Raw genomic sequence first — 9489 nt, 5'->3', positions numbered from 1 at the left:
GGCCTTTGAAGATGAAAAGGGAGCAATAAGTATAATAAGTTAGACACTTGATTTTGACAAAAGGGAATTAAAAATAGTGATGTCCACAAAAGAAAAAAGTTGTAAACTTTGAGAACACCAAAACAAGTGAAGAGAGATGCTAATATATTTTGTTATACACACACACACACACACACTAGTTAATCATATATACAAATTAAATATAATATATATGGGAATTGAAAACCATTATATTAGGAATTAATTAGAATTAATAATGATATATTATTGGTTAATTAATTTGAAATGGGGGAGAGAAGAAAATTAAAAGGCCACTAAAAGAGAGAGGGGAAAAGTGAGATTGACATCCACTAAATAGATATGTATATATATATAATATATATATGTTTTAGTGACAAACACATATAGATTGAAATTGAAAGTTCATGTAAATATGGATGAAGGAATAGCATGAAAAAATGAACAAGATTCCAAACATTTTATATTTGGGACCAAAGGAGGAAGGGGGAATTGGGAATCCACTAAATCACTTTGCATTGCATCACTTCACAATAATAATAATAATAATAATAATAATAATAATAATTCAAAATCTATTTTAGGCACAAAATTATTTTGTTTGGTTTGATCCCTATCATTCTCAATTGGATCTATGCTTTGATTGGACTCCCTATACCATGGGATAGTGGCAATCTATCTATATACATAAACCATTTTCATTTTAAGATTGATCAATTTTACTTTATTCAACTAAATTCTTAATCAAATGAAAAGCATCCCTTTTAAGGTTTTTTATAACCAAAAAAAAAAAAAAGAAGAATTTTCTTTTTTGAAAAATGGACTTTAAAATGAATTATATTTTATTGTAGGTAGATATTTTGTTTAATTTTGGTGATTAAAGGTATATATTTAAAACATTATAAATATATATACACATATATGACCACATAGGTTGGCAACAATATTTAATTTGAAAGAGGAAAAGAAAAAAAAAAAAAAAGAAAGAAAGAAAGCAAGACACCATTTAGCATTTACAAAGAGAAAAAGAAATTAAAGGTGATTTTAAATTTATATTGAAATGAAAAAGAAAAATGGTGAGAGGAGGGGAAAATGTAGCATTCAAGAGAGTGAGAAGCTGCTTTCACACTCAACTATGTTTCTTTGCCTCACCCACCATTTTCAGGTGGACTTCCATATGTTACTTTCTCTCCTTCATGCATCCAATTGTTTTCTTTACTCTTTTTTTCTTCTTCCTTTTTAATTTATTTTTTTTAAATAAATAAATTCCTATATCATCCCATCAACATCCTTTTGAATTGGGTTAATTAGTTGTAATTTGATCATATATATATATATATATATGTATTAATATATATTAGGGTTTAGAGGCGGAAGATTTAAACGTTGGTATTAAAAAAGTGATCCTGTATAAAGAAAATGAAAAAAAGAAAAAAAAAAATAGTGTGATTTGATATTTGTTTTTGTTTTTATAAATGATGTGTTTGTATGTTATTTGATGGATTATACATAGGATGATGGACAATATGTGTGGGTAGACATCTCCTATGTCATTGTCTCTTTCGTTCATGTTGGAGAGCATATAATTTTCTATTGATTTGAGAGGGAGAAAAACCATTTTCATTAGATTTGGAGAGAGATAGAAAGAGAAATGGCCCTTTCTTCCTCTAACTCTTTTCCCCCCCCCCATGTGTTCAATAACAATTTATTCAAACATGACATCTTACCATTTGTTTCAAGATATTTGTTGAAATACACTCAAACCATCTAACCCACTTGATCAAAAAGGATATTTCTTTAACAGAAATTGTTTTTGTTTTTTTTTTTTTTAATTTTTATTTGTAGGCTTGTTTCTAAATTTTATCTTTAGTTTCTATTTGATCTCTAAGTTTCAAAATGTTATATAGTTCTTATGTTTTGAGCTTTGTTTCAATTTAGTTACTATATTTTAAAATTTACAAATCTAACCTTGATTTTATACTCTCTTTTTGTTTGTTTACAATAGTTTAATTCTTTCCGTCGCTATTAAATTGAATTTGAAGTTTCACTTGATTTTTTAGTAACATCAAATCATTAGACTCTACAAAATCAATCTATGGAAGCAATCTTTAAAGTCGAGCACCATAAACTTTGGTACGTTGTGCATTAAATGCTAGAATGTGAGCATTAGCTTTGTGGACAAAATACAAGAGCTCTTGGAGGAAAGACTCCAATTCCATCAACAAATTAATGTTTAGACTTCATATTCAAAACGATTTCGACCTTCAAGTATGCCTCAAAGAATCGTTAAATCTATTTCAATAGAAAAAGGAACAATTTTTCTGCTTCTTGATCAACTGTAACAAAATATTATCTAGAAGAGCAACATCATCAACGAACTATTCAATGTTTATGAGTTACGAAGCTTTCTACGTCGAAATCAAAATTTCACTTGTTTACGACTATTATATGGTGTATATGTCGATTTTTAAATATAAAAATTTGAAGTTACAATTATAACTGGTAACATTAAATTTTAGGATTTGTCCCATTTGATCTTAAAAGAACATGAAGTGAGGAGGAGCGGAGGATTAATGATTGGAAGGGCACATGCAACCATACATATTGACCAAATCTTTCCATTTTTTTTTTTTAAGTCTACTTTTCTTTCTTACTTACTATCTTCTTTTTTACGTTTTGTTTCCAACAAAAAGTCCTTTTTATTTATTTATTTATTTTTATGTTTTCTTTTAAAGAGAAAAAACTACTTTTTAAAATTAAATTTGAAGTGACCCCATAAAATTAAACTACTTTTGTATATATGGAAATAAACCAATAATCTGACCAAAAATATATATATATAAATACCTTCAAATTTCTTCAAAAGCATATTGTTCTGTCAATTTTATTATCTCCATATTTTAATTTTTAGACCAAACTTAGGAGAATACACCATTCAACGTCTTATCTTACAAAAATGGTCTATATTTTATCGTGAATCTTTACAATATTTCAAATTTTCTTAGATTTTATAAGAATGTGTTTTAAAATAAAGTCATTTAGAAAAATTTCCACTAAAAACAACTTTGAATTGTATGAAAGCGTTTTCATGTATAAAAAAAAAATTCAAATAAAATAAATTTATTAAAAAACATATTTTTCTTTGGTCAATCCAAATCCAAATCCTAATGAGTCTAAATTTGTTTAACAGAGTAAAAATACATTTTAAAGGAAAAATATGACTTAGGAGAATACAATTTTTTTTGTTAGTTTTTAAATTTTGGTTTGAATGTAGATAAAAGGAAATAGTAAATTAGAGGGGAAAATAATATCTATAAACTTTATTTAAAGAAAAAAGAAAAAACAAGATAGTTAGAGAATAGAATCCTAAGTTGTTATTTTGTATAAAAGTCTAAGAAGAAGGTAAAATTATTTTTCAATATATTAATTATAAAAATTGGAAATACAATGAGATGATGATATGTTGATATCTTGAAAAGAGAGAAAATATTTGAAATATGTAACTCTTGGAATGTAGATAGTAACATAATTTACATTGGATAGTATTAACATGATACGAATGGCTCGGAGGCACAATCTCTTATTCCACAATTTGTTAAAAAGACGTTTATTAGGAATAAAAAGAAATGTTTTCAAAGGAAATTAAAAAGAAAAAAAAAAAAAAAAAGGAACAATGACTAAAATTGTATATGTACCTAATTGAATAATTTTTGCTTAGGTAAATAATAACGATAATACGGAAATGCAAAGAACAGAAGTTGAAAATCGAATCATTTTGTTTGTATTCACTGACAAAATTTCTTTGATTTACATGAACATTAAAAAAAAAAAAAAAGAAAAAAAAAAGAAAAGTAAAATCTCTCCCCAGAGATCTCCATAATAACTTACAAAGAGAAATCGAAATGGTTTGAAGTGGAGGGAAGAAGAAGAAGAAGAAGAGGAAGATGATGATGATGATGAAGAAGAAACCAAATCGGCTTTAACATGGCATGATATGCGTAGTTTTTGTATCGTAGCTCGATAGGCAAGATTTCGAATTGATCCGAAAAATCTTCAACAGATCTCTCGCCATCTGCCGTACCGGCGGTGAGCAATTGCTCTGCATTAACAGCAAAATCTTCGTTAATCCATTCGCCTTCGTCAACGCCTCTCCCGCCTTCTCGTCTCTGAACAGATAACAAACGCTCCACAGTGTCGTCACCGCGTGCTCCGTCGCCGCGTTCGATACCTTCAACACTTTCTGTACTATCGCCGCTACGCATACCGAGTCTTCTCCGATCTCTTTTCTTCCTTCTCTCACCGTTGATGCCGTTTCTAGAACTTTCAGAACCTTCTCCGTCATCGAAATGCTTGAACTCGAATTCGACTCCGAGAGAAGCTTCGTAACTGATTTTATCACTCCGAGTTGGACTAATTTGATTTTGATCCGTTTCGGCATTGAAATCGAAATTAGGCATGATAGAGCGGATTCAATTACGGTTGTATCGTTTTCAGAATTGATTAATTTGAGTAATTCTCGCATCAATCCATCCGTTTCTGCAATCACAATCTTCGCTTCGGCGTCGATTGCGAGATATTCCAACAGATTAGCAGAACAGATTTTCAATTCGACGGTTCCTTTCCGCAGAATCAAAAGCAGAGACGAAATACAATTACGATCGCTATTCAACATCGTCTTCACAAACCTCTCCTTATCCCCAATCTCACTCCGAATCAAATGCAACAACCTCACCGTTTGGTCAACCAAATCACCGGCATCGACATTGCAAAGAAGATCAACAAGTACCGGCACGAGTCCATCAATTCCACAGAGAAGCCTCCGATTCTCCACCGATTCAGAAGCGAAAGAAACAAGGCGCGGAAGAGAATCAGCACGTGATCGATGGTCATCCATACGGTTGATGAGGCGAAGAACTTGATGGGAGGAAAGAGAAGAGTCGGAAACAGGGGAGTGAAGGCGTTGGTGATGGGAATCGGACCAAATCTGAATGAGGCGGTGGAGATTGTGGTTAGGTACAAACTCCTTGGTTTGAAGGACCTGCATGGTGGCAGGACAAGTGTTGTTTCCATTATCAAGCCATTTCTGAATACTGGAACGATCGTAAGTCACTCCGGTACATAAACTTACAGGGGATTTCATGACATCTAAGGAGATCGGACACCTGAAATCGCTGGGAATTGTAATACATAAGTCATCTTTCACCATCTTCCGTCAAACTAACCACCAGTTCCTCCACCGACCGACGCCACCGCCGGAGAAAAGAATAAAAAAAAAATCGTCGGACAAGAAAGAGAGAGAGAGAGAGAGAGAGAGAGAGAAAGAAAGAGAAAAGAGTGAGTCGCAGAGGTAGAAGAGAGGTGGGTTTGAGTTTAAAGGAAGAGAGAGAAAGAGTCAAAGGTAGTATGACGTCAGCTTTTTTAAAAAAAAGATTTAAAAAATATTGGGAGTGGGGGAAGTGGGAGAAGGGGGGGGGGGGGGGGGGGGGTTTGGTCTATGGTCAATGAAGTGGATGTATTTTAATTTGAAATGGTTGTTTAGGAATGAGTGAATCAAGGCCGTTTAAAAAATGAAGGGAGGAGATTAAGGAAGAAGATGGGGTACACGTGGGATCGGGGGGGGCTGAGGGGACCACCCAGCAAGGAGGAGTTTTTTCTGCCCGATTGTATACGGCGGGGACCACCCTAAGGTTCTGTTGGTCGGTCCGATTACCTCATTTCCCCCTTTTTCTTTACTTTAATCTCACGGCCTATAATTTTTTTTTTTATTTTTAAAATTCTTTTCTTTTTTTAAATTCATTTATAATTATTAGTTAAATTTAATATATTCCGCTCTCTTCCACTTCTGTCTCCCTCTTCTCCAACCTCTCTTTTTTTTATTAAAAGAAAATATTTCATCTTTTATTTTTTTTTTAAAAAAACAAAAGAAATTAAAGTTAATCGATAATAATAATAAAATTTGAGTTTTCATATAATTTATATCGAAGAAAAGGAGTAGGAGATTTATGTATTTATTTCCGGAAGCTTGTCTTTATTTGCTTAAAGCCAATGTCCTGAGAAAATAAAATAAAATAAAATAAAATAAAATAAAATAAAAGAAAAATGGAGTTTTGACCAAACAGCTATTGGATTGGGATTCAAAGGTTCTTTTTTTTTTTTTTTTTCTTTTTCTTTCTTAAAATAAAATAAAATAAAATACGCTGTCTTGGTATTCGGACAGTTCCATTCAATGAATGTATTCAATTTCAACCATATTTGTTGCTCTTTTTTTTTTTCTTCTTCTTCTCATTTATTATTTCTTTCTTTATCTTAAACTAAATACATTATTTATTAAAAAAAATTATTCTATATTTCTAAATTATCAAAAGTTTGTATTATCTCCATTTTAGGTATGACATCTAACACATCTTTTAGATTAAGTTCAAGATAGAACATTTATTTTATAACCATTGATACTAAAGGAAGTCTTCAACGTTTGAGCTCGTGTTTGTTTTGTTTTATGTTCTGTTCTAATAAAGTTTTTAATAAGAATTAATGGTGGTGAATTGACACAATCTATAATTCGACTTTGAATTTGAATGTTAGGAATAATTAAACAAATACTACATAGACATAAAAAAAAAAAATTAGAAATTTTTAAAAATATAAATTGTGAATAGATATAATATTTAATGTCTTAGGAATAAAAGGGATTGTGTAATTTATACTTTCTCTATTTTAACTAAGAAATTCCCTTCATTATGTACATCTTTTTAATTACAAAATGAAAAGTTTGTAGTAAGACATGACACCAGCAAATTACTATATATATATTGGGGTGGGATAATGTTTTATTGATAGGTCATTGATAGATGGTTGGGTGGGAGAGTTTTGGTTTCTAGAATCTAATTGTTGGAGAAATGTGAAGAAGATTATAAATAAATATATATAATGAAGTGGGTAAATAGCAAACGTTTATTTCTTTACTTTTAATTTGGGCACCTTTTACTTTTGATTTAATCTTCCATTAAAATATATACTTCAAGTAGAGATAAATATTGGAATTAAGTGCATGCATGCATGAGCTTATAAAGAAAGTGTTCTTTAGGATTAACAAAATCAACATTATCAACTTAATTAGTCATCTTTGATAAGAGCATTATTGGCATAAAATCTTGTTTGAAAAAAAGAACATAAGTAATCAATTAAATTCTACAAAAAAAAAGAAAAATTGATAAAAAGCACACCGTAATATTCCAAAGAGCATGTGTGCTTGTTAAAATGAGAGGTGATTATACATTTGAAGGTCCACTAAGACTCATGACCTCATCTCAAAGAGAATCGCACTATAGAATCACAAACTTACACCTTAGGAAATGGTAAAAGATTTCATAAAAGTCCCACCTAAATGATCTCAGCGTAAATGTCGTATTCTCCCTCATCCTTACAACGTGGATTTTGGTCAACATATTTGAATATCGGTCTATCCATCCTTTTTATATATAATGTTTAGTAAATTATCATCAACCATTGAAAATCATTCCTCATCACCCAATTCTTCAAGATCGAGGTCATGTAGATGTATGTACTTACGCACGTGTGGAAAAAACACTACGTGCAATGCAAACCATCTAATGTGCAACTAAAGAAATTATATTATTCTTCCATATGAATTCTAAATTAAAAAGAAAAAGAAAAAACAGAGGAATGATGACTATTTTGAAAGATAAAAACTTGAAAAGCACTTTTCTTAACTCTAAAAACTCCAAAAACACTTATAATGCCAACATCTCTTCCTCTCTCATATATATACATACACATATGTTGTAAGTTTGAAGTCTTCTTCAACAACCTAATGTAAAAGAAACACCTAGTAATTTTGTCTATTATGTAACATTATTTTTGCCAATCCAAACCATAATGTGTTTTGTATAATTTCGAAGTGGACGTGTGAAATCACATGAAAAAATCACGAAAAGAGAAAAAAAAAAAAAAAAAAAAGAAGAAGAAGAGTTAGTGGGTATGAAAAGATGTGTGTGTGTGTGTTTGGAGGAATTGATATCATTATGTGTGTGAAAGAATCATTACAAGTTTGAAGGCAAACATAAGAATGATGGCACCGAAAGCATCTTCATCCCTTATAGCAAAAAGCATATAATTTCTATCTTCCAAGGGAAACACTTTAATTTGTTCATTTCCCTTCAATTTTATGTCACTCAACCAATAATAATAATAATAAAAACTTTTTTCTTTTTTTCCACTGTTTTTTTCTTCCCCTTCTAATTAGGGTTTTCTTTTTTCCCTTCTTCTCTTCATTCAAAAACAAAAAGGTAATTGAAAGGTTGAATAAAATAGAAATTTCTTTTGTGGGTTTTGAAACAATATTTTCAAATGTTTGCCTTTTCTTTTTCCTTTTATTATGATGATCCCTCACTTGCAATTATGAAGCCTTCAATACCACCATGCATGTCTAATGGAACTGATATATGGTTTTTCTTTTTGATCCAAAAAGTAAAAGTTTTCAAAACCCAACACGAGTGGTTTCATTATATATATGCAAATTCAAATTTCATCTTTTCTTTTATGTGTTTAAAGTAGAGCAAATAAAACAAAAGGGAAAGGAAAGTTTAATTTATATAATCTTGAAAAGTTATATATATATTTTTTTCAAATTAAAAACATTACAAAAAGATGCGTATATAACAATTTAAAATCACTTCAATCGAAAGGCGAATAAAAATTATGTATATATACAACTAAAATAGTAAACCATCTCATCAATCACTATTCTCTAGACAATTTTAAGTGTAATTCATTAATTAAGCTCTCTTTTGTTTATTATGAGGATTAGGAAAGGGTACGGAGGACAATTTCTTTGCTCTTAATTTTTCTTAGATTAAAAGAATATCGTATGAATAAGTGTAAAATTTTGCACTTTCTATAAAACTTTGTAGATCCAAATAACAAATGCTTTGATAAAGCTAAACACTCTTACCTCTAGAGTTCCTATGTAACGCCCAACATTTTCGGTTTCCTTTGTTATTTTGGACCACTAATAATATTAATCCTAAGTGTGTTTATTATTGGTATTAAACTAAAGTTTTTATGGTTTAATTATGAAGTTAGGGGGGTGAAATAAATTATTGGCTTAACAAATAAATGGCCTTGGAAAGGGTCAAAAGTGGTTATTGGAGGAGAGAGGAAAGAGGGTTTTAAAGATTCTTTTATTATTTTTATTATTTTTATTTCTTTTAAAAAGAGGCCTTGGGACTCGTGCGTAAAGAGGAAGAGGAAAATTTTCAAAGAAAGAAAAAGGGAGAAAAAAAAAAATTTTCCTTTTGAAACCCTAGCCGCCGCACGCCGCCGCCGCCGCCGCGAACCCGAGCCGCCAAGCATCCTTCTCTGTTCAGCAGCGCAGCCGAGCCGCAATCGCGACCGAGCCGTCGCCGAGTTTCCAGCCGCGCCGGGAGATCGTCCAAGCCGATCTGCGCAGCC

At 30.9% G+C, this 9489-nt stretch overlaps 1 protein-coding gene across 2 annotated transcripts; it reads right to left on the bottom strand.

Annotated features, from left to right (window-relative positions):
• Nucleotides 1–3776: 3776 nt before the first annotated feature.
• LOC103485262 (U-box domain-containing protein 27) lies at nucleotides 3777–5434 on the bottom strand. Of its 2 annotated transcripts, XM_051089035.1 has the most exons (2): nucleotides 5147–5359; nucleotides 3777–5056 (listed from the first exon to the last, which is right to left on the bottom strand). In XM_051089035.1, the coding sequence occupies exons 1-2, from the start codon at nucleotides 5222–5224 to the stop codon at nucleotides 3998–4000; spliced, it is 1137 nt and encodes a 378-aa protein (XP_050944992.1). In that variant the 5' UTR covers nucleotides 5225–5359; the 3' UTR covers nucleotides 3777–3997. The 2 variants fall into 2 exon arrangements, with proteins under 2 accessions (XP_050944992.1, XP_008441024.2); XM_008442802.2 differs by having other exon boundaries at nucleotides 3777–5434.
• Nucleotides 5435–9489: the final 4055 nt, after the last annotated feature.

The sequence above is a fragment of the Cucumis melo genome, chromosome 8 (assembly GCF_025177605.1).
Source record: "Cucumis melo cultivar AY chromosome 8, USDA_Cmelo_AY_1.0, whole genome shotgun sequence".
Lineage (NCBI taxonomy): Eukaryota > Viridiplantae > Streptophyta > Magnoliopsida > Cucurbitales > Cucurbitaceae > Cucumis > Cucumis melo.
This window is presented reverse-complemented; position numbering and strand designations above follow the sequence as displayed.

Coding starts and splice junctions, on each gene's coding strand:
- LOC103485262 (XM_008442802.2), bottom strand. CDS start 5,224: ATGGTGAAAGATGACTTATGTATTACAATTCCCAGCGATTTCAGGTGT.